The 25,841-nt window shown below is 45.7% G+C and overlaps 1 protein-coding gene across 5 annotated transcripts in view; it reads right to left on the bottom strand.

The window, feature by feature from the left end:
• SPATS2L (spermatogenesis associated serine rich 2 like) overlaps positions 1-25,841 on the bottom strand; it is a 225,802-nt gene that overhangs the window by 34,684 nt on the left and 165,277 nt on the right. For all 5 annotated transcript variants that reach the window (XM_069615791.1, XM_069615792.1, XM_069615793.1 and 2 more), the window contains 3 exons: positions 14,699-14,748; positions 13,558-13,810; positions 11,074-11,277 (listed from right to left, as the gene is read on the bottom strand). In XM_069615791.1, the coding sequence (XP_069471892.1) occupies positions 11,074-11,277; positions 13,558-13,810; positions 14,699-14,748 (507 nt within the window). The remainder of the gene's footprint in view (positions 1-11,073; positions 11,278-13,557; positions 13,811-14,698; positions 14,749-25,841) is intronic.

Raw genomic sequence — 25,841 nt, forward strand, 5'->3', positions numbered from 1 at the left:
AAGGTCTTACTCACTCCAGGATAGAAATGAAAAAGTCCTTAACTCCAGCAAAAGAGCTGGGGGTCTTCTTTAAGGTTGAAGGGAATTAGCACCAAAATGCGAATTCTCCCTAACACCTATACAAGCAACCACACATCTCAAATGTAAAATGTTAGGGGGTGCAAATGTATCCCCATTGCATTGCACTGTAAGCTACTGTGTGCAATATAAAAAATGAAAGAATTCAAAAGCGAAACATAGTCTCTCATTACTGACAGTCTGAAGGACTAGTCAGTTTCCCCATAACATGTGAGAAAAATGCAATAGATGTGAACCTAAAGGTTTTATTTGCTTTCAAAAAGTCAGAACAAGATCAAAAACTATGGAGGGAAAGTTGCAAAAAGAAAATCTTTCCTAATAGTTATAATGATAACATGCAACAACTGAAGTTGAAATTCACCTTGATTAGTGTGGGTACAATAGTAGTTAGAAGACAGGAGGGATTCAACGAAATGTCAAGCATATTTTAGGTCTGCTTATTTGCCCCAAATGTATGCATTTTCTAGAATTTCAATTGTTCTCCATAACAATCTGCCAGCCTGATAAGCAATGGATCTAAGCAGGTAACCTTAACACCCTATTGCTTTTATTGGATGCGTTTCATTCTTTCAAATACTGTAGTAAAACCCAGAATAAATGTTTAGGCTCCCAGCAATTAGGATTGCCATACTTGTAGACTTCTGTTTATAATGGAGAAAATAAAGTCACAATCATGCTCCTTTTCTATAATATATTTCTATAAACATTTCATTTTTTAAAAATATTGTCATATTGGCTTATCACATGATTTATTTATTTTGTATTTAAAACATTTATATAGTGTTCCCTTGCTCTAAGGTAGCAGGGCCCTGTACAGATAGCTAACAAAATAATGCTACACAAATAAAAAAATAAAATCAGATCGAAAGCTAGTCTTAGAACTAACAGAAAAAAAAGCAAGTGAAGAGGAAAAGAACGCAAGCTGAAATAAATGAGTTTTAAGTGCCTTTCTAAATTCCAAAAGAGATGCTAAAAGACGAATTGCAGAAGGGAGAGCATTCCAAATTTGAGGGGCAGCAGCCGAAAATGCTTGATTATGGAAGTAACAAATGTCTAAATAGCGGAATGTCAAGATGAAAAAGATTAGCGCTTCATGTTTATCTCCAGAACATCCAGAAAAGAACATGTATCTACTAAGGACCACTGCATTCTAGGTCATGTAGCAGATTTTAAATAAGGTACGAAAGTGAATGAGGAATTAATGAAGGGAAAGGAGTAATATATTCAAAACTTCCAACCAACAGAAATTCAAGTGAGCCGCCTTTGGAGGAGCCAAACAAAAGGTAAGAAACCATTTCGAATAGCCCAGGTGAGATCAAACCAGTCGCTTGGTGGCACTTTGGATGTGTGAGGTAGGAATAAATGGTTTGATCTTCAAAAGAAGAGATAGATGAGATTAACAATTCGATTTAAATTAAGTAGAAAACCAAGGACTTTAATGCAGGACATCAAAGAAGGAGTAAAACCATACGAGCACAATTGAGTGAACCACTCCTGAGGAAGTGCTGATGATTAGAAAGAGGGGATACCAAAGGAATCTCAGTTTTTATAGGTTTTAATTTGAGATACGGTCAAGGCGTCCAGTCCTCAATAGTACCAAGACACTCCCCCAGATGCAGAATGTCAGTTGGAGAAGACAATTTAAGAAAGAGTTGTCTGTCATCTGCGTAGTGATGGACTCCCAGACCCATCTCAGATACCAGCTCTCCCACAGGTTTCATGCAGATGTTGAAAAATATAGGTGAGTGTATCGAGCTCTGGGGAACAGCACAGCAGACAATTACAGGGTCTAACCCGCTGAGCTCACCGGAACATACTGTGTTTGATTGCAAAGATAAGAGGAGAACCAGGCCAGGATGGATTCATCCAAATCTATGCCCAGGGTTCAGGAGTTAATTTGTACCTCGTGGCTGACGTTGGCAAATGCTGACGAGAAATCAAGAAGAAACTAAGAGACAGAACCCTTAAGTACATCCATGATATCATCCAAACCCCAGAGAGTAGCTGACTTGGTGCTGTAACCAGGAGGAAAACTGATTGATAGTCATGAAAAAGATGGTGTTTAGATAAATACTGAGAAAGTTGAAACGCTGCACGTTTTTGAAGGAATGTAACCAAAAAAGGAAACAAGGTGATCAGACCATAGCGTGTTCAGAGGGGTCTTAATTGGGCCTTTTGGAAAGTGGGGGCATCTGTCCACTTTTGAGAGAAGAGGGAACATTCCTTTAGAAAAGGAAGCTTTCACAAGGGGGAGCCAAAAGGAATACATTGTCAAAGCAATAGATGTAACAAGATAAGCAGGCAAAAGATCATCAGAGTAAGGAGGAGCCTGCATTGAAGCAAAATGCTAAGGAAATCTGTTTTTAGAAGGTTGTAAAAATGCAAGGGAGAAAAGGAAGATAAGCAGATTTTGTAAGATTATAAGAAATGATTTTGGATGTAAACAATGTTTCCAACAAAATATGTATTGAAAGTATTGACTTGAAACAGAGAAAAGGAACAAGACTTATCAGGGAGGGGTCAACACAATGTTCAATTACTCTAAATAGTTCTAGTGGCTTACTTCCAGCTGTAGATATTTGGAGATGAGGCTACTTAGATTTGGCATCATGCAGCTGCAAGGGAGTAAGAGAAATGCAAGATGAAAGTCAGGAGATACAAGTTTATGCCATAGTTTTTCAGTACATCATTTGCATTTTTTTTTCAGATTTAAGGGAAGAGGTATACAATGGAGCAGAAGGGCGAGATTGAGTTTTCACAAACTGTAAAGGAGCAAGGGGAGTCAGCAGCTTCTGAAGACGCTGTATATTTAGGGCAGGGTGCAAACATTCAGGTTGCAAGCTATTAGCCAGCCATAAAAAGCGACTCGCCACCTCAGTTATACGCATGCAAACAGCACACCATTTCATACTCGCCAATAGTTAAATATCACTAGCCAATAGCTCCCTGAATTAGGGAATCAACATCATTAAAGGCAAATGAAGAAAACATACAAAAAGAGACTAAAGAATTAAAAACAGATTCAGAAGAAGCTTTCTTAAAAGAATGAACAAACAGATCAAAAGGCTGAAGTTTATATCTCCGGAGGGCTCCACTGATTATACTGACACTTACAGATATTTAGGTGTAGATATAGATCCTAAGCATACTTATTCTGACTGTTTGAGTACGAAGAAAAGAAATGCAACCCTAATTAATTCGTCTACATAATTTTGAAGAACACAACCTGGCTAGACATTTTAGAAGGTAAATTATGGAAAAATATTTTGGGTCTGCCAATATGTGTTCCTATGGTCATTCTTAGACTAGCGTTGGGACTTATATCACTGAAAAGCAATGTGTTGATAAAATAGGATAGCCTGTACATGAAATCCAGGATGAATACTAGCTGCAGTTTGTTGGCATTGTTAGGTAACATTTTAAGTTTAGGGCTAAATCTCCCTCACTTGTGAAACCCCAGAACATTTTGCTGGACTGGTGGATTATTTTTCCTATACCACAGTGAGTGGGAACCTTTTTCCACACTTAGATATAATTTTACTCTTTTTGTGGGTGTCATTTTTAAAACTCACCGTAGTGTCTTTTTGATTTTATCCTCTTTGACAAATGTTGGAATATATATATATATAGCCTATTGTTGCTGGGTTGCCCTTTGTAGCTCCCCTTTTACATTTTATCTGGCTAAACTTGTGAGAACTGCAGCTCCCAAGTAGTAAAGAGGGATTTTCATCCCCCTTTACATTTTATATTGTGAGCCAGCACACCCTGCTTTATCTGAAGTGCTGGGGGGATATAATGTATTCCCTTTCTTACTTACCTGTATCATTTTTGCTACAATTACAAGTTTGCTTGAATGGCTGGTGGCAGTGGTTTTACCTTTATGACATTTAGTAATTTCTATTTGCAGGCGGTTAATTCAGCCTTGGAAATGCACAGAAGGACTAACATTTTCCTAAAATGGCAGACTCCTTTTTTGTCATTTCCTGCTTGCTTGTAGTTTGTGAGGTCTTCCCCTGCAGCAGTAAAGTCAAAATGGTGCAGAATCCTTGAGAGGTTTGAATGTGGTGACAGCACTGATTGCAAGTGGAAATCTAGAATGGACTACCACCAGCTCAAAATGAGCCTTAGAAATTAGGAGCTTATGTTGAAATAAAAAATGTAGTGTTTAGCTACTGTTAAGATGGATTTCTAGAATCTGACCTGATGGAAAGATTTTAGGAGGCCGTCCCCTGAGAGGGTAGCTGAAACCCAAACAAGTTAACTGTGGAGAGTAGTCAAGGCTATTCTCAGGAGAGTGTGAGTTGGTTCAGGGGTCCACAACGAATCCAAACAGTGAAGCACACAATATTTCAATTTAGACAGGTGAGTACTATAATACTATATTTATTCTAGGCCCAAAACACACACACTAGGAAATGAAACAAGCAGGTGACAATATTACACAACACTCAATTATAAAACATACATACAGTCACCTTTAGTTTCTTAGGAATTAATTCAATAACCTATTCAACAAAATGAATGTAAGTATTGATGCAGTAGAATGGAACCAAATAACAAGACATATACCCTAACTTTAGAAATCCAATCCCTATGATGAGTGGGACCTTGTGCCTAAAAGTCGCAAAGTGTCTTCTTAGGATAAGGGACTGATGTAGGAAGAGTTCTTGTGTTGGTGAAATGTTCCAGAGAGATATTCAACAAAGTTATTGGTAAGTAAAATTATGTTCCCATCTTTCAGGTACAGCAGCTTTTAGACGCGACGATCAAAAAGCGATGGAAGGGAATAATCAAAGTTTATTATAAGGTTTATTCTATGGAGAAGAGGGGGAGACAAATGCATTGCAATTATTTATCCCCCTGACTCTGATTTTTCAGATGACTAGATGGGTCGACTGGGGGTCGTGGAGGTAGTTTTTCCCGCCATTGGGTCCAGCAAGAGGTGCCAGGAGCTGCGGGTGCAAGGATTCTCCCAGTCGGTTTCAGGAGCAGAGTGCAACCCTTTGCAAAGAAGAAATGCAGAAGGTACTGCAGCAGACCTCTTCAGGACACTTCACTAGATATGGGAAGGTGAGTTCCAGTGATAGCAGGTGTCCTTCCAGTTGCAGTTGAACAAGACCTTCCAGAGCAGGATCCCTTAAAGCTGGGAGGCTGAAATTTGGCAGGGAGGCGACTCGTACCACAAGCTAGCAGAAAACGTGGAACAGTGACAGTTCTAGCAAGCTAGCTAGATCTGAAGAGATCTGAAGAGAGTTTATCCGTCCACCTAGTGGTCCAGGGACACTTCTGAAGACTCAGGATGGCTGGATCCTCGAGAACGCTTCGAGACTGGTTGGCCCCACCACACCAGTCCAAGGGTTGAAGCACCGCTCATGGCCTTCGCAGATCAGGTAGTCCAGCAGGGCTTCACTGGGCCACAGACAAGAAGGGGATTGCTGGGCTTCTTCAGGAGTCGCCCATGGATCTTCAGTCAGCATCTATACAAAATAGTTGGCTAGACCGCTGATCTGAAGAAGTGGCTGCAGGAGTCCTCTTCTTATCCTCGTCTTATCCGAAATCCTGGCTGGAAGCAAGTTCAAGCCAACCAATGGTGAGGCTCAGCACCATTCAAACAGCCAGCAGTGGGCCAATCAGGGGCCAGTATGGGTTTCCCTCAAACCCCACCCACAGACTTTCAGGCACCACAGATGTGGAGCGAGACAAGACAGTCCCACCCCTTCCTGGGCCAAGCACACACAAAGGTATCACTAGCCTGCGAAAGCTCCTGGGAAACTGCATAACCTTATATGGGATTTCCTGACCCGAGAAAGCAGGAAGAAGGCCAAACAACAATATGGCCAAAGAACAAGAGAAAATCTTGTAGCCTAGCCATTTTAGGGCACAAGCCACGATTAGTAGCCATATGCGGTAAACACGAATGTCCACACTACAAATAACACAAACATGGTATAAATATGCCCGCTGACACCAGCTTGTCTTAAGGCACATATAAACTTAATCAAAAATCCCAAATGTAAAAGACTAGGGTGATACAGAAGTATCCCCTAGTGCACTGCATTGTAAAATGCCGTGGGCACTGTTAAAAATGTATCAAAAAGGTAAAAGGCAAAAAGACAAAAGGGAAACAGTTTCCCAGAACTGACAGTCTGAAGGACTGATCAGTTTCCCCATAACAAAATGAGCAAAAAGGCCAGGGGCGTGAAGGTGGAGGCTTAACTCCCTGTAAAACGTCAGGCAGGTTCAAAAGCAAAATCAAAAAGGTTGGGGGTCTATAAAACTATGGAGGGAACGTTGCTGAAAGAGACATCTTTCCTAACAGCTACCTGTAATCAGACGCTCACAGAGCTGTTCTTGCACATCAAGCCACAATACATTTTCTACTTACAAACAACTACTTTCAACTTGAGCAACATCTTTGTGGCCATTTAAACAGCTTAACATGTAAATACATTCATTTTGAAGCCTCACAGTTGTGCTTCTTTGCACAAGCAGTGGCATTCAAGGCATGATCGACAACCTGCAGAACAAGGCAAGAGGCCTGCGTTTCAATTTTTTCCGTTGTTTACAAATAGATAGTGAAAGGAAAAGGAGGGATTTCAGACTGTATTTAGGTGTCAAAATCGGAACACGGGGGTCTTCCCTATGAGCCATGGCACACGTGCCTTTAAAGCCCAGCACCTTTTAGCCTCTGCTTTCTAAACATGTTTGTGAGCCTCGAACCAGCACACAATGGGCCTGCGAAAGGTTATCTTACCTGTTGCTGTTTATTGTCAGAACATGTTTAGTTATATCTTTAATCAGTGGTGGAAATGGAAAAAAGTTGGTGGGGGAGCCCACAACGGCCGGGGTGGGGGTGGAGTTTGGGGTGGTGGGGGCGGTGTGCGAGGAGGCGGGGCTTTAAAGGAGGCAGTTGACCTCTGATCAAAGGAAATGTCTAAAATAATTGTTTAAAACAGCAATATCAAACATTCTGGCACAACAGGAATGAATGGCCTTGTGCACATGTGGGCCACTTTTGCATTGGAGCTGACAATTTTATGCACAGTCCAACCCTGGCAGCCAGTATGCAGACGCATAACATTTGCCCACAGCATCACTCACAAACACACTTTTACTCCGTGCACGAACCTAAACAAGACAAATTACACAGGGTCACCAGAGTCAGCACACATTAAAATCTGGCCTCTAATAAATGCAGCACATCACATAATATATAACGTATCTGATGCGCTACATTTTATAGAGGTCAGATTTAAATGTGTGCTGGCTCCGTATGTCTCTCTGGTGTTTGTTCTTAGTTGGCTATACAAATAAGTATAACCAACTAAGAATAAACACCAGAGAGACAAAGGAAATGAGTGCACAATGAAAATTAAAGTACCTGAGGGGAGAGTACAAAATAACAAAAATGCTCCGTGCAGTGCGCACGGTCTGCTTGCACCGTGGGGCAGATTAGACTCCGCGCCCACCAAGGTGTAGGCTCAGAGATCTAATCTGCCCTGTGCAAGCAGAGCACTGTGCACAAAGAGTACATGGCACATTAGATCGCGGGATCGGCAAGGAGCTGCTCCGCCCCCCTCTCCGTCGCGGGCGCTCTCTCTTTTTTTAAAGTTTTTTTTGTTTAAGTAACCCAGCCCAGAGCATGGGCTTGGGGGCTGACTCTGGCCGGATCCCAAAATCCGGCTACTCATATGGGGCCGGATCTCGGATCCGGCGAGAGCCGGCCCAATGACCGGCACTGTCTTTAATATGAACACAACTAAAACTTTCGACACTTAGGTACCAAGGATTTGCAAAAGGTTTAGTTCCCTCTACCTAGTCTCTCCTTCTGCTTTGCTCTGCATTTTCAGGTACCCATGGGCCTGTAACACAGCCCATGCCTGCCTTTTGACTTAATGCATGTCTATTCCCTGTCTTGTATTCTCTGTACTGTTTAACCAGGGGTCAAGTCCTAAAAATAAAAGTGGGGGGACTCAAACAAACACAATGGGATGTGACGTTGCCAGAAATTAGCGTATCAAGGTGAAATATGCACATTTCATTGAATTGGCTTTGCATAACCACCCAAATTGCACAGGATGAATGTCATTTGCCTTTCATAAAATCAACACACACACAAAAAACAAAGAGAGGATATTTTCTTCAAATAGTGTTTTTGAAAATTGTGAAAGATGTGCATGTTTTAAATTTCAAGAACCAATAGAAATGCTTTCTGTGGAAAATGCAGCCCCGAAATGGTACATTTCCCCTTTAGTCGTTTGTCTTTTTCCATCAGGTAATATAGTGCAGTGGTGAAGTGTCCAGCTGGCAAACCTGACGACTGCAGTTCGATCCCTGAGGTCGGCTTTAATTCTTAAATTCCAGGGGGAGTTCAATGTTTCCCATTTTAAGGGGGGGGGCTGAGTCCACGCTTTGAAAAAAAGTGGGGGAACTCCGTCCACCTGCTTGTACCCTCGACTTTAGCCCTGTGTTTAACATTCTAAGTACACTGCGCTTCAAAGCAGTACTGCTGTGAGTTTGTACATGGATAAAAGATGAAACCTGCCCACTTCACAGGAAGCTGTATTTCAATATTCTTAATGCTGCCCTCTCTTGCTGCTCAGTTGCCTCCCTACTGCACCGGGCTAATGAATCTGCCCTTGGGACTGCCCAGCCAGGCTTGGTAATGTACAGAACCTCACGCAAAGCTCTCCTTGCCATCCAAATAATAAATATGAAATACAAAGGTTCAGTACTGACGCTTACATGCATTACCATTGTACATTAGAGGCACAATCCTGTAAAATACCTACTCCATTCCCATCCTCTAAACAGGGATGGAAAGCGTTGTTTAAATAAATTACAAAAAGTCCACATTTTCCGAAATACCAAAGGGAGGGAGCATGTACAAATTCTGCATGTTTCCCCTGTGTTTACTGCCGTAGTGGCCTTTACCTCATAATTAGACGGGGGGGAGGGGTCCCTCAGGGTTCCGCATGCAGCATCAGCAGTTACCGCGCATACACATCTGGACAAGTTATAATGTGAGTCCATGTCTGGAATCGCATGAAAGATGGCCAAGCGGGTCCATCTGCTGAAGCCATAACTGGATGTCTATCTTGGCATCTAGGTGCAGGCTGACCATAGCATTGTAGAATAGACCCCGTATTCATGCCATTGCCAGGACATTGCTAAGAACCCTGAGTTGTGAAGGGGCTGGGAAAAGTGCCTGAATGGAATATGAGGTCAGTCTCATCGTCCTGGCCAACATTTAACAGGAAGGTTTAGCCAGGAGCCAACTCCCATTGCCTCTTGCTACGTCTCCCTTTTTCCAGGCATATCTCTGAACTACTTCCTGGGAAAAACTCAGATTCCAGAAACATCAAGGACGGAGTGGGATTCAGCAGGGTCTTTGCTTTAATCAATACACAACCTGAGCATTCTTGTATCACCATGGATCCAGCTTGGTTCGGCTTGTGACATGAACAGGGCGCTGTCCCTGCACACTCACACTGCACTTAGCAATCGCTAAGCCATTTCTATTTCTATAAGGATTGCTTGATATATCATGTGGCTCTGTCAAATGAATGATTTTGCACATGGCCAAATAATGTGTATGAAGGAGTGTGGCAACAGTGGTGCATCCGTGTACTGCACATGCATACACTATGGTTGCCCTGTTAGTTGCTTCAAATGTAGGTTTCATGTCAATCAACATGGTAATTCCCATGCTGATAGGTTTTGCAGCTGTGCGAATGTGTGCATGCGTGCGTGCATTTCTGTGTGTAATTTCACGAGGAATGGTCAAAGGGACCCAAGTCACAGGGAGGCTATCAACAATGCTGTTTTCAAATTAACTTGGAAGGGTGCATTTTGCATATAAAATAACTGAAAATGAATGCACCAATCAGTAGAAACATCCCGGGCACGTGTACACACTGTTAAAGTCATGTGCCTTTTGTTGGTCTGGTGTTCATTGGTTGCCTTCCTCAGAAATGCTGTTTTTACAAGTTTTCACAAATGCACAACAGATTATTCTAATACATGTAGTATGCTTGCTTCCTTTGGACATTAGAATACATTTGAAAATTACTTGTTGTAAAGATATCTTTGAAAATATAGCTATTTAACTAATGTAAGCACTTATTTAAAAAGAATATGGCCATTTTTAAAAATAAAGGGTGATTTTATTTCGCTGGGCCACTTGCAAAACCTGACTGCTTCCCTTTTTGCTCTTTAGGAATTGTATGTAAATATAATAATGAACAAGTAAGGGAAATATGAAATGCCTCTTTTAGGATCTTTGATATTTTTAGGAATAAAAAGTCTAAAATGATGGAGGCAAGGAAATGAAAGCATTGCGTAGAGCAAACAGAGTCTATACACTATCACTTTTGTTTGAGGGGCCTCACCTGTTTTTATCATCTGGTATAATGTTATGCTATGCTTTCCCATTCTAGCTAAGTCTATAATACCCTGTAGAACTTTGCGGAGGATAAGTTACTATGCCAGGCCTACACAGGCTATCAACATGCCAGGCACCCAGAGGCGTTGCTAGGGGTGGGGGTTAGGGGGCTATAGCCCCTGGTCTTTTGGTTGTAGCCCCGGATAGAATCTCAGGGGCTACAACCAAAAGGCTAGCTAGCCCAGAGTCTCGACACTCCCAACATTAGCATAGCCCTGGATCTTTTCCAGACCTAGCAACACCCCTACAGGCACCTCATCCAACTCTTTATTTTATAGGATGACATTTTAAGCTTGGACGTATTTAGACGTCAACGTAAATGCAAGAACATTCCCATGTTAGGAATTGAACTTTATAGCTTTCTCGCCCAAAAGGCAGATTGCCTGCCCCGCATTTTGACCGGGGTACAAATCTAGATACCGAAATGTTTTTTAGGGCTGATATTCCCCATTCGGGGCAGGAAATCACGCTTCTTGAGTGCCTACTGAAACTTTCACCCTACAGATTGTGGCGCCTGCTGCCCGTGTGCCGTATGCGGTAACTTGGCTTACCTCTTTTCTTGTTGGCTTCATCCATCACCAATTCTGGATCTTCTGGGCTCGGGTGCAACTTCATGACCGCCGCTGTTTTCTTGGTTCGGTTCCTGTTGCCCTTTTGTTGTGCAGAAGATGTGGGTTGTTCGGTTCTCTGTACTCCGTTTGTGGGGTGAGGGTATGAACCTTTTGGTAGCCCGTTGCATTCTGGGAGTGCCTCCTCTGGAACAAACATGGTCAAGCGTGAACACAGATAAGCAGTCACCCCTTTGTGTGTTGCAAGAGTAGCTCAGGTAATCGCGAGCCCTTTCCACCTTCTGTTTACATTCCTAGACTGTTGCAAAATATTAGGACATTATTATGCCCCTGCCTGTAAATAAGGCTATGCGCACATTATCACAGAGAGATGCAGAGACCCCGGCTCGAGGAGCGCTTTGCGATACAAAAGAAATCCCTGGATGTTTTTTAAAATCATATTGGAGATAATGGTCTCTGTCTGACACATGGAAAATAACTCTTACCATCACTTCTGTCTCACCGTACAACCGGCTGAATGTTTTAAACCCTCCCCTGCTTCTATCACTTTACTGCTCCTCCCCCACAGCGTAATGCATCTTACTATGGATTCGTGCTCAATTGGAAACCTTATTTTCGAAACAAAGCAAGCACATGGAACTCTTTAGAGGTGGACTTTAAACCATGCAATAATGCAATTATTGTCCATTTTCTTTAAATGTCTACTTCAAGTGGAGTATTTCAAGACAATCATAGCCACACAGTGTTTACTCCCATATTTGAGTAGCATTTTGAATCAACTTGAGTGTTCAGCCGAGGAATCTGAGCAGTTCTGTTGATTGAAAGATGCAGGACCCAGCGAAGCCAAAACAAAGTTGCCAATTTCCGGTCTAAAATGGTTTTCTTAAAAAGTAAAAGGAGCACCTAGATAGCCCGTCCCACCGTGGCGTGCTACTTCCTGCGAGTAACGGCTCAGGTGATGGGGAACATTTGCAGATCACACTTACTCCAATTTTTTTAATAGGAGCTCCAAGCTATTTGGTTTTACAAAGCGGGAAGCAAGAATCCCCCATAACAAGGAATGTGTGTCTGTGAAACCGAGAGAGGTGTTTCCTCAAATAGAAGGGGACATGCACCGTGGAAACGAGGGAACGTCAATTTCCTGACAGATGTTCCCATTATGCAATATGCACTGGGGCCAACGAAGATGCAAGTGGGGCACAGAATGTCTGCTACCCAGAACGGCTTAGTAAGTGGGCTAGAACGGTGGATGAGGTACTGAGGGAATCACACATGGGCAGTGTCTGGAGGGGGGTAGCAGGGTGCATTTTCAGCACCCAGCCCTCGAGGGGCACTGACCTGGCCCCTACAAAATTCAGTCAAAGGGAAAGGACTTACCTATGCTAAGACCCTTGGCCTGTAGGCAGATCTATGTACCCAGTATTGCACAGGGACAGACCGTCATTTAAGGGGTGCCTGACGGTCGCCATGGTGGGGCTAGTACGGCTCAACCTAACACAAACCCTCTGGCCCTTTCCAAAGACTGAAGTGTGCCCATGGGCAGATCCTTTGCGCCTGGTGACTTTTCCGCTCTGAGATATGTGCGCTTATGCCTGTGTGCTCAGGATGGCAATGATGCAGTGTGTGCCTGTGCACTTGATTGGATCACATTGTGTGTGCTTGCCCCCGCCATGCACACAAGTCTGCTGCTTAAACTCACCAACCCACTGCTTTGTGATTCAAAGGTTCTATTTGGCTTTTCTGGTGGGCCTGCCAGGTTACTGACTCCCCTAGTTGCGTGGACCTTTGAGCCTGTAAGGAAATGTTTCAATTTCCTGCAGATCAGCCTACCTCTATGGCTAGCAGCACAAGGAAGGAGCACAGACGTGAATTAAAGGCACGCTGTTGTCCCAGTACTTCACAGAAGTGAGATCTAATACTGAATTTCCACCCTGAACAAATGTTGCAATCCTGAGAAATGACAAGTTGGCTGGTGCAGTAACAGTGTGCAGTATTAACGTATAACGGCACATCACCGCACCGGCCAACTACGAGTTTGGAGGTCATTCCACCACCTTACCGGCAATAAATCACAATATTACAGGCGCCGGTAATACTGGCAAAATCCCCAATGGGACTCCATTAAATGGGGAGTTACACCGACTTCCGCCACTCTTAATCCGATGGCCATTCCACCAGACTGAGTGGCGGTATCAGTAAATCCGTTTGACGGTATTCTGGCAGATGTACCGCCAGAATACTGGCAACCTTTTAATGAGCCCCTTTACCTCCTTGTGTCTGCATTCCCTATGTGCAAAATATGGGTTGCCAAATCCAGTACTAAACTCTAAATAATGACAGAAATATAACATGTAACAACACATGGTTCTTCTTGTGCCTGAGGCCATTTTACGTTTGCATGCGCAGCTGAGTGGTAACTAACTTGCTTGCCATGCCAGCGCTGTTTTATAGAAAGCACAGACAGACCTGTGATTCCTGGATGTATTTGTAAAGACTCGTCCGCAGGTGCTTTCGAAGGATCGCTGTCTGGGGCTATGACATTGTCCTTCGGGAGCTTTGGGTCTGTTGACTCAGTGGCAGAGTCGCTGGACAAGTTGCCCTTATCCAAGCCGTTTAGGTGATTTCCACACACCCCCTGAGGTCCTTCTGTTGGCTCATTGTTGCCCTCTGCCTTGTCGCCGGCTTGTGCTTTACACTTGGTTCTTTTTCTTTTGTTGACCTGAAAAATATGGCCGCCAGCGCTGTAAAGTCACAAAATTCAGGAGGCAAATAATGGGCACTGTATATTAGGACCAAGCCCACACCAAAGCGCCGGATGCACTCAGAGCACTCAGTCAACCCCCCCTGCCAGATCACAAAACATCAAACCCATTAAAGATCCCCGATAAGAAATCACATGCCATAATTCACACTGCCGCCCTTGCCACTTCCAGAGGATGGAATAGACCCACCGCCTCTCTAGTGATAAGGCCAGCTGCCAAAGATTCTGAAAAGGCCTCCATTTTAGGGTCTCCCTGCGGCCACTTCTCGTGGTATGTCCATACATAAATTGTATTTTATATTTCTTTGGATCATCGGACTGAAGCATATTGCTATACACTAAAAAACGGCATCAATATTTAGCAGGAAAGAAGCATACAGGATGAAAAATGTAGTCATGCGTTTCTTTAAATCTGTCATAAAAAGACTAACTTTTATTCAATATCACCACATCAGTGTAGAGCAGTGCTTACATCCTGTCTCCCTGAAGATCCGAGTTAGAACTACTGAAATTAAAATAGTGCTGATCCAATGAATGTTATCTAGCAACTTGCTTTATAGAACTTGTGTTGTTCTTACAGCGTAAAACAATGTCAGAAATCATGCAAAAACAGTTATTTCAGCTTTGACCTTTAGGTACAATGTGATGAGAAAATGATAAATCCCTGACATACAGATAGGCCACGAAATGGCTGCCAGCCTGACATGAGATGACTCTGCTCTGTGGCTCTCAACCTTTAATAAATAGAGCAACATGACTCTGCACATCTCCTGCACGTATGGAACGGCATTCATTCATGAGATGATTCATTTGTAAAAAAAAAAGAAAATACTGCCCCTTCCTTACCTTCTTCTTTCCCGGCATATTCCATTCTCTGAGGACTTCAGCCGCACTCCCTAAGAAACAAGCGCAGGTGTGTGTGTATGACATTAAGAACGTCAGATATGAAACCATTTAAAATCACATGTCGTTGACCTTCTAGGCACCTAAGTAAATTGCTCTAGGATATAATTTCTCCCACTTAGTATCAGAATGAGCAAACCAAGGATATGATAGGTTATATATAACGCGCTTGATACCCAGAGGTTTCTAAGGCGAGCACGTTGCCCCTGAGCTATCCTCCCGAGACTACGTGTTGGTAGATTCAGCTAGTAAACAAGCAGCACTTTAAATGCAGAATACACTCAGATAGGGCGATGTAATTAACAAGTCTGCACTGTAATCAAATCCGCATACCAGCAACTCGTTTACTCTTAAACTTATCTATTGAAAGTTCCCTTAGCAAGAAATAAGGCCAGTTTGCAGGACTACAGGTTGAGTGGCTTGGGCATGGATGAAATATATCAGTGAAACCAGTCAACCATTATCATCAAGGCTCCAATACTTTTCATCACACACACAAATAATAAAGGGTTCCACAAATATACAGTTCTTAAAGGATTGGGGGGCGTAATGTGCAAATCACAAAAAGTATTAGGACTGCCTAAGTTATGTTTTGTGCCTAAAATCGAGGAAGAGTTGGTAATAAAAACGCAATTTTTCGTGATGTTATATGGCCCTCTTTCTACATGGAAAAAAACAACCACTTTATTCGACTTTAGACACACATGTACACAGGTTAACATACATCAAGAAATGTACATGACTTGACACATGGAGCACACACAACATTGAAGCACTATGGGGGTCATTACGACCTTGGAGGTAAACATGCCGCAATTTGCAGCATGGTTACCCACTTACCGGGTACCGGGTCCGGGTTCCCTGAATGGGGAAATACCGGGCCATTCCAACTTTGGAGGACCCGGTAATTCTCATTCAAGGAACCCAGACCAAGTACATCCCCATTCCCATTTGAGACCCCATAGGGCTCAATGGGAATGGGGAGGGAGCTAACAACGGGCCCGTTAATAACAGGCCCGTTGTTAGCACCTTGGTCTGCTAGCGGGACCCGCTAAGGGCACCTGGTTGTACCAGGTGCCCTTTGCGGGTCCCGCGAGCAGACTCGTAATGGGGCGGTAAGGGGTTGACGGCTCCGGCACCATTACGTGCGCCGTTAACCCCTTACCGCCAAGGTCGTAATGACCCCCTATGATATGATATGACATTTATAACGTGCCTATACACAAGTGTTTCAAGGCGCGACGAGGCAAGGGAGGGGGAACAGAGGGAAGACAGACAACGATCTTACTAGGCCAGGTGTCATTCAGATCGCGCAAGTGCAAGGGAAGGGGGAAAAGAAAAGTGCGGGGGCGGGGGGAGTGCAGTACATGGGATAATAAAATAATAATATAAAATAAATAAATAACGGCCAACTGGTGGCAAGTGCAGGGTGAGTGCAGACATAAGTGCTGGTTTGTGGACTGTAGGGATACAGAAAACAGTCCCCAGGTGCAAGAGTTGCCAGGAAGGCAGCACAAGTGTGCAACTGGCAGGGCTTGAGCCCAAGATCAGATGGGTGGCCAGGTAACCTGTGCAGTATCAGGGGAGAGGGGGCGAGAAAGCAGAAGCAAAGAGGAAGGTTTTTAGGTGCTTCCGGAACCGAAGATGGTTCTCAAGTTTCAGGGAGGCTGGGAGGCTGTTCCAGAGGGAGGCCCCAGCCGAAGAGAGAAATCTACAGTCAATTTGTTGCTTGGAGAAGCGACTGACCCTGAGGGAGTTGGAGGCGGATGAGCAAAGAGCTCGAGAGGGAAGATATTTAGGAAGATATAGTTGAAGGTATTGAGGACCCAGGCCCCAGAAGGCCTTGTGGATGATGTAGAGGGTTTTGAACGTAATCCTCACAGCCACTTGGAGCCAGTGCAGAGATTTCAGTCCTGGAGGGATACGATCCCTGGGCTTGAGGTCAAGGACAAGTCTCACAGTCCTGTTCTGGATGAGTTGCAGAGGGCGTAGAGTAGAAGCAGGCAGATTTAGAAAGAGGCTGTTGCAATAGTCCAGCCTGGAGAGAACCAGAGCTCTGGAGACAGTGAGCTTCTGGGGGAAGTAGAGGAAAGGAAGAATACCTCTGAGGAGGTGCAGGTGGAAGTGTGACTTCTTAGAGACGTTAGAGATGTGAGAAAGAGAGTGTGGAGTCGAAGATGAAACCCAGGTTCTTTGAGGTGGGAGCAGCCCTCTTCCTGCTCCCGCCTTGCAGGTGGGAGCAGGAGGAGGGCCAAGAGAGGCCAGCCAGAGAGCTAAAGGAAAGGAGGGAGTGGGTGTGCCGATGAGGAGAATCTCAGTCTTACTGGCATTAAGGCAGAGGTCATTGGCAGCACACCACTCCTGGATAGCAGATAGACAGTCAGAGATGAGGGACGGGAAAGAGGTGGCCGAAGGTAGCCTGAAAATGAGCTGAGTGTCTGCATAGCACTGAAAGTTGGGGCCGAGAGCAGCAATACGGTGGGCAAGGAGTGCCAGGTATTGGTTGAGCAGCCAGGGAGAGAGGTTAGACCCCTGGGGGACACCACAGGTAGAGAAAAAGATAGCAGATAGGAAGGACCCAAGTTGGACCTGGGAGGGTCGGTCCGAGAGGAAGGAAGTCAGCCACACCAGGGCCTGACCAGTGATACCTAGGTTATCACGGAGACACTTTAGCAGGATGGCATAGTTGACAGTGCCAAAGGCAGAAGATAGATCAAGCAAAATGAGGACACAGGGGGTGTTAGAATCAAGGTTTGAGAGCAGGTCTTCACGGATGTTCAGGAGAGCAGTTTCCGTGCTTCTGGCAGCTCTGAAGCCAGACTGATGGTCATGAAGACAACCAACAGATTCAGTGTGGAGATTAAGCTGGGAGATGGGCAGTTTCTCCAGGAGTTTGCCCAGGAAGGGAGTGATGGAGATTGGGCGATATTTGGCTGGGCAGGAGGGATTGGCAGACGGTTTCTTAAGAAGAGGGTTCACAAGAAGTGCTTCAGGGGGGATGGGAAGACTCAAGTGACAATGGGGTGGTTGCAGAAGTCAGCCAGGGCAGGAGCAAGAGTGTCAATGTGGTCTGTAATGGTTTTGGAGGAGCAGGGGTGAACCTGCTTTGACAAGACTTTCATAGATCGGATTTGTCTAGAAACCTCATCTATGGAGAACAGAGGAAAGGCAGAGAAGGCGGGAGGATGGGTGGCTGCAGAAGGACTAGAGGAAGAGCCGGGACTACAGGGATGGAGGGGAGAGGAGGAGAGTGAGAACAGGATGTCGTGCGTTCCAGAGATGAAGTGAGAAGCCAGTGCCGTGCAGAGGGCCTGGGAAGGGACAGGAGAGTTAGAGACTGTTGCAGGATTGGCCAGTTTCTTGCAGATTTTAAAGAGTTCAGCCGAGTTATTAGATACCGCCGAGACGCAGGCTTGGATATGAGCTCTCTTCTTGGTGAGGATGGAGAGCCAGTATTGCCTTTGGAGCAGGTGGCAGGCCAGTTTGTCAGAGGATGTACAAGAAGCACGCCATTTCCTCTCAGCCACCCTGCACTTGCATTTAAGGGTGACGAGGTCTGAGTCGTACCAGGAGTTGCACTTGGCTTTGGGCTTCCGGCGGATTCTCATGACAGGGGCCAGGATATCAAGAGTATCAAATATAGCAGAGTGGAGCATGGAGAGGGCAGTGTCAGGGTGCGAATCAGCCAAAGTGGGCGGGGGGTGAGAAAGTGGTGGCAAAAGCCTCAACTGATACACGCATCGTGGGTCGGATGACCGAGAAGGTGGGTGGCAGTGATGGAAGTGGCTTGGCCTGTGGGGTAGAGAGGGTGAGATGGGAGGAAAGGAGAAAGTGAATACTCCAGGAGAGAGGAGTGGTGAGAGGGACAGAAAGGGGAAGGTCTCAGGAGATCAGAACATACATAGTGCGCCCTTCAAAGTGAGTCGGGCCAGAGGGGAGAATAGTGAGTGAGAGAGAGTCGCAGAGCTTGCCAAAGAGTCCAGAGGGAGGACAGGAGGCATCCAGGTGGATGTTGAAGTATCCAAGAAGGAGGAGTTGAGTGGTTGAGGCCAGGAGTGAGGAAGAGAGGTCCGCCCACTCAGAGAGGAAGGAGGAAATCTGACCAGGTGGCTGATAGATAGTAGCCACAGTAAGGGAATGGCTAAGGGAGAGAGAGAGCCTGCAGACGAGGCATTCAAAAGAGGAGTAGGCATTCATAGGGATGACAGAGGTAGGAATCCACTCAGGGAAGATCAGGGCTACAACCCCTCTGGAGTGGTTGGACCTGGGCGCAGAGAGGATCTTGTAGCCGTCAGGGTGGAGCGCTTCAAAGCTTGTGACAGAGCTGGCCGTGAACCATGTCTCGATGAGACCGAGAACATAGAGGTCAAGTTCTTGCAGAAGGCGGCAGATGTCGGAGGAGTGTTTGACACTTTTTGTTTGAGCGAGAGTTAAGAGTGGCTATGTTGAGAAGGTTGCCATTCTTGAAGGACTTCCAGGGAGGGGTACAGATCAGAGGTACGCCCTGCGGAGGTGTGGAAGGAGCCCGAAGTGGGGCAGAGAGGGAATGAGAGGGCAAGGTAGCCGAGGAGGAGGCAGCGGGGGGAGGCGAGGAGACAGCGGGGGGAGGCGAGGAGGCTGTGGAGGGGGGAGAGGGGACAGCAGGAGAACAAAGGAAATTGATGAGGCGCGGGAAGCGTCTCTCAAAGAGGTGAAGCTTGGCCTGAGGGCCTTGGACCAGTACGGTCCCATTAGAATAAACATTAATGATGAGTTTAGAGCAATAGAAGGAGGCCAGGAGGGCATCCCACCGGGTGCCGCCATTAATGGGAGAAGAAGAGAAAAGAGAGTGCACAGAGACCATATGTTGGGTCCATTGGTCTGGCGAGGGAACGACAAAGAGGATGTCAGTGAGAGTTTCCTTGGAGGAGGCACTGGTATAGGTGTCAGCCATAGGGAGGCCTGGGATGGAGACTAGGATATCCTTTTTAAACTTCTTCCTACCAGATTTCGTGAGGACGGCCAGATAGTCAATAGAGAAGCAGTTAGAAAAGATAGGAGAGACAGAGAGGGTAGAAGGGAGATGGGAACACTAGGGAAGGACACCGGGCAGTTTGCAGGCAGACGAGACAGCGAGAGCCAAGAGGGTTGAGCAGTAGGACAAGACGACAACACTCAGGATTAAGGAACTATCCAAATGCATGTTTAAGACAGGGGGAAAAACAACCTAAGTTTGAGAATCCTGAATAGAGGGAGAAAGGCCTAGGTTTCACACGGCAAAGTTAAGTACTGATACAGTGCAAATTAAACAACAGGGGGAAATAAATCCCCTAAGTTTGAGAATCCTGAAGAGAAGGAGAAAGGCCTAGGTTTTACAATCCAATTTTAAGTACTGATACAGTGCAATTTAAACAACAGGGGAGGAAAACACCTGTAGGCAGAAGGAGGTAAAGCAGGGAAGTCTGAGGGATGGTGACTAGCAACTGGCATCCCCTGCTGACACCTGTAGACGAAGCCAGGAGCCGCCTCGATGGGAGCCGCCCTTACCCTAGGGGACCTTTCCCCGAGAGGCCTGCCAGGCAGGCGGCTGCCAGGGATGGTCAGTTAAGACTAGATGGGCAGCCAATCAGGGGGTAGGGGGTGGGCGTGCTGGGAGGCGGGAGAGAGTGGGACCAGGAAGTGGCTGCAGGGGGAGGGGGATGGAGAACAACACGCAGGATGCGCACAAGTATTAAGTGTACAGAGATTGGAAAACCCTGAAAATGCATACTCTTATACATGGTTGTAAATCTCATCCCTGTTGGGGAACATACTATGCCCCTCCTCCTGATGTGTACCAGTTGTTAAAATCCAACATAAAATACAGTAAGAGCATGTCAACACTGTGTTTCGCCCCCTTATACAGTACAGATATCGCTTTATTTTCATTGCCCATTACATACAGGGCCTTCATCAGGACACGAGAATAGATTTTTCAAGACCAATGCATAAAGGTTATTAATCTTGACTGTTTCTCTACTATGTCCCTGTCCTGGCAAGAATGACACAGTTATATATTCTATTGCCTTACATTTTCTGAATCACTAAAGACTCAAAAACTGTGAAGGAATACCTCACATTTGGAAATTCCCATGAATGCCATCTTTATTGAAGTCATTGCCTGTTATCATTCATTTCTCAGAATATTATATGGATGAAATACGTTCCTACACATTTCCAAAGGTTTCACGTGTACTTCGTCAAAAGTCACGCTTGAGCTCCAGATTTGCACTGAGTTATTTAATTCACTTAACATGGTGAAGGCACGCCAACTGATGGGTGATCACCACTGAACACTCCCCTTGGTTTCCAGGTATTAACCAATATTAGGGAATTTTGCAAAAGTCCACTGTAACCCCTAGAGCCCCCTGCCTCCTTGTACTTACCCAGAGGTTTGCTGCCCTGGCTGCACTTACTCAGAACTATGCTGCCCTGAACGCACTTCCCCTTACCTTTCCCCTGCACTTCCCTCTTTCCCTTCCCCCTGCACTTCTCGTTGTCGCACTTGCACGATCCCAATGTCACAAGGTCCAGTAGGATTGTTTATCTTGTCTGCCCCCTGTCTCCCCTGCCTTGTCTTGTGGCACCTAGAAACACTTGTGTAAAGGCACGTAAAGGACTGGGGGCAAAAAAAGGCCCTGGAAACAATTACTGGGGACCAAAAGAGGCCCTGGAAATAAACTTCAAAGTGGCCCCATATGACTCATTTTCAGCAAGCCCAATGCTTTTCCTATGAGAAAATTTGGAAGTACCACAGAAAAGAGGCCCAGAGTGCAGAGGCCCACCGGGAAATCTCCAGAGTTCCCTATAGGCCAGTCCACCCTTGGTAAAAAATACCATATCATATCATATAACCTTTTGTAGGACTTTAGACGACTCACACTTGGGACACATGGCTTCAACTCTTAGTATAGGCCTGAACCACACAAGTATGTTGGTAGCAAAAGGCTGAGCAGCCAGGCTTGTCTTAGGAGGGAGAAAGGGCTGTGGGTGGTACAAAGAACTTACAGTATACACATAGGTCCAAAGAAACACTGTCAATAACGTCTATGGTGCACTTTATATTATCTTGCGCCAGCCTCTCAAGAATGAACCCAGACTGGTCCCCATGAATTATCATCAACAAGATCTTTGCCAATCGTCTAGCCAACACCATAGCGTATAATTTGGCGTGATATAGGTCTATAGCTTGTGCAATCCGTCGGGTCTTTCCCTGGCTTTAGGATCAATGACGTAATGGATAAACCCATGTCTACAGTAATCACCCCAGTTTTTTTTATTCTGTTGAAAAGCCACGTTAACATTTGTATTAGCTGGGCGCTGAACATTTTATAATATCCGTTTCTGAAACCATCAGCACCTGGTGTTTTGTTGGTTGACAGCAAGCTTATTGCCTCACCAACCTCCTCCTCCGTAATGGGCCCCTCCAGTCTTGCGCTATCTTCATTAGAGATCTGTGGTAAATCTAGCCCCTCTATATATGCCCTTTGGAGGGCTGGATCTATGTCTTCCCCTTCCAACAATCCCTTAGGAAATATTTCCATTACTGCCAGTTTTTCTTCTTCAGCTCGGTACATCCCTCCAGCATCGTCCCTTAGCTGTGAAATATAATTACGAGTTCTCTGTTGCCGTAGTTTAGCCACTAGGAAGCGGTTGGCTTTGCCACCTTTAACATAATATTACTTTTTCATACGTAACAAGGTCTGGGCGGAACAATCTGCCACATGTGCCTCCAGCTGCGCTCTTATTTTTTGCAGGGCTTGCAATGTCTTGACTGATTGCCTAATCTTGTGTTGTGTTTTAGATTCCCTCACCTAATTTTCTAACTTTGCCCCGGCGAAGCTCCCTTTACCTATAATGGGCCGATATCTGGGATATAAATTCTCCCCATATACCGCCTTCCCTGAGTCTCATATTATTCGCCTGTCCACCTCTCCTGTATCATTTTCTTTAAATTAATCCATGATTACTTTCTCCATGTGACATCTTAAAGCCCCATCTCTAAGGACCAGCTTGTTCAGCCTCCCATTGCTACCATTGCTGCCTTGAGGTTTAGGGGGCAATATGAAGAAGCACAGGGGCATGATCCGAGAGATACTGTGTTCCAATCTCTATAGCCATAATCAGGGGAATTAGTGTGGCTGAAACCAAGAACTTATCAATTCTCGAGTAGCCCCTGTGCGCCACTGAATAATTTGTGTAGTCCCTTTCTGATTCATGAAAAAAACAACAGGCTTCTATTAAGTTTAGGTCCCTGAAGAATTTCCCCAAAGCCTGCCGGAACCTATTATCGTTATATGTGGGGGATAATGTTTTATCCAGTTTGGAGTCCATAACACAGTTGAAATCCTCACCCACCACCACTTGCCCTTCGTAAGAGCAACCTATTTTTTGGAGTAGCGTGGCTAAAAAATCGTCTTGTCTTTCGTTTGGGGCATAAAAGGATACCAATGTGAATACTTGATCCCCCCCAAGGTTCCCTTCAATACCAAAAATCTCCCATCTGGATTTTTGTACAGGAATTGTTTTCTGAACCCCACCAAACCACTCAGGAGTATCCCCACACCTTTCCTCTTCGATCCGCTAGATGCAAAATACTGCTTAGGAAAAGCCCTATGTCACATACGTTTTTCATCCCGAGGGAATAAGTGCATTTCTTGGAGGAAAACCACTGTGGCCTGAAGCTTCAACAAGCGACGTAATATTCAGCACTGTTTTACTGGCAAGTTCAAATCCTGAACAGGGGTCACCATATTCATGTCAGCCATTTCTAAAGGGCATCCACCCCATTCTTTGGTCCCTCTTCCCTCCAAATCTCCCAACTTGAAAAAGGATATGATATCATATGGCATTTATAACGTGCCTATGCACATCTGTGCCATACTCGTAGTCAAACCTAAACCTACCTTCAACCATCCCATCATGAACCACCCCCAACCCCCAACCCCCAACCCCATCCCTCAACCAAGAACAAAATGATAGAAACTGCGGACTGTATATTACCCTCATATACGTTACTACCGGGGCCAATTTTCCATTCCAAGTCACCCCCGTGCCCCAAACCCCTCAAGGTACATCATTACCCTACATTGGAAATCCCCCATAGCTAGCCCCAACCCATCTCCCATTACAACATAGTTCTAAATCAGGACCTTTCTGATTCCCCTGTTTATCACCTTCTTCAGGTGACCTCTGGTTCATGTGAGCCTTTACCTCTCCCTTTAGGATATGGCCGGACCTGCCTACAGCCATCTTTTCTGGCAGTGTGCTGCTGGCGTGTCCCTTCTTCCTTTTGGACCTCAGTCTGGTGCCGTTCCATAGAGCTGGGATCCCCCGGTTCCATCAAGTCTGACATCTCCTCCTCTTTAGTTACATGATGAGTCATGCCTTGATATTCAAATCTGAGACCACACGGAAAGGTCCACCTGTAGCGGATCTCCTTCTGTTGTAACCAGGTCATCACAATCTGCAGCCTCTTGTGTCGCAGCAATGTCACCGGGGCCACATCCTGGAATATTAGTATGTGGAGTCACGGAATTTGAGGGGTTCCTGCTTCCAAGCCTCCTTCATTATCTACTCTTTTAGTTTGAAAAATGTCACCCTCATGAGAATGTCAAGTAGCAATTTCTTCTTCAGTTGCTATGGCGTGTAGACCCTATGGGTCCTATCGAGAATGATATCCACTTCCTTCGGGTCATTCAGCAGATGACGGAATAGACCTTGAACATATCTCTTCAGTTCGCTATCCGGGACCGACCCCGGAATCCCCTGCAGCCTGATGTTGTTCCTTCTAGATCTATTTTCAGTTTCTTCTTTCATATGGACTACCCACTCCAGTTGCTGCTCCAAAGAGTCTATTGATTTTGCCAATTCCCCCTGCTCGTAGCTTTGTTCACAGAACATCATCTCGGCCTCTTCCACCCTTTTCTCCACAGCCAGTACCTGCTTATTCAAGTCCGTAATTGACTTGGTCAGGTTGAGGACAGTCTTTGAGCTCCTTCTTAATGTCTGCCAACATCTCCTGGAGGTCAGAGCGTCTTGTGGGAGGATCCTCCATGTCTAATTATACCGTGGTGATGTCCGTGGAATGGACTTGCGCCAAAGCTTGTTGTTGGCGCTTCGAGGATTCTTGCCCCTGCAGCAATGTTTTAATGTCCCGACAGTGTAAGCCTTCCTGCTTGCTTTGTTGCTTGGACATATTCCAACTCCCAACCCTTCTCAGGGTGGTCAGGGCCACAGTTGCAAACTCTAGTACCACTCGCTGTCTTCAAGTGGTTGGGTGTGAGGGGCAAACTACCCCTCCAAGGCACTGCTGCACCAAATCTATATAATGGGCCACCAATGGTAGGACAGGGTTCCAGAGTTCCAAAAAAGAACCTCTTCGGGGAACAGTACCCGTCCAAAGCTACTCCCTCGCCGCCTGGTACTTTAATTTGCCATGCAGTCCCTATCGAAGATCTTCAGCCTGCCGGTTTGGTCTGGGACTCCACATTCCGCTTCATGTGCCGGTGCTGCACCCCCCATGGGGATCCAAAGAGCGCCTCGGGTCGCCTCTCCCGGGGCTGTGTTGGCTGCCATGTTGGTTGCCATGTGCTGTCCCAATCCCAGCACTCGTAGCCAGGGCCCTTCTGGGGTTTCACAAAAAAGCAAGCAACCCCCCCTTTGCTCTCCCTTGCCGCCTTATCCCACCTCATAGACTGCAGCTGAGGGGGGGTCATCCAAGCCACAGGGTACCCCTCTCACACAGTCCCAGTTTAGCTGCGCACCTGACACCTCAAGGGCGGATTTGCAGCGGATTACGTATCCCGTTCCTTGAGACGCTACTTCTTCAGGAGCGGGGCACCTCTGTCGGCCGCCGCCAGAGCATTCCTGATAGTGCGGGCTCCCGCCAAGCTCCGCACCGCCTGGGCAGCAGCACTCGGTACTCACCTCTCAGTAGTTTGGGGGTTGGGTGCAGTCAGTCCCCGCCAAACTTCTGCTTCCTCCTCAGGGATCAGTAACCATCTTTGTGCCAAATCCCAACCTCCTTCGGGCTGCTGTTGCAATGGTTCTTCGGCGAGCCCTGGGT

Source organism: Ambystoma mexicanum, chromosome 9 (assembly GCF_040938575.1).
Source record: "Ambystoma mexicanum isolate Mex_15411 chromosome 9, UKY_AmexF1_1, whole genome shotgun sequence".
NCBI classification, from domain to species: Eukaryota; Metazoa; Chordata; class Amphibia; order Caudata; family Ambystomatidae; genus Ambystoma; species Ambystoma mexicanum.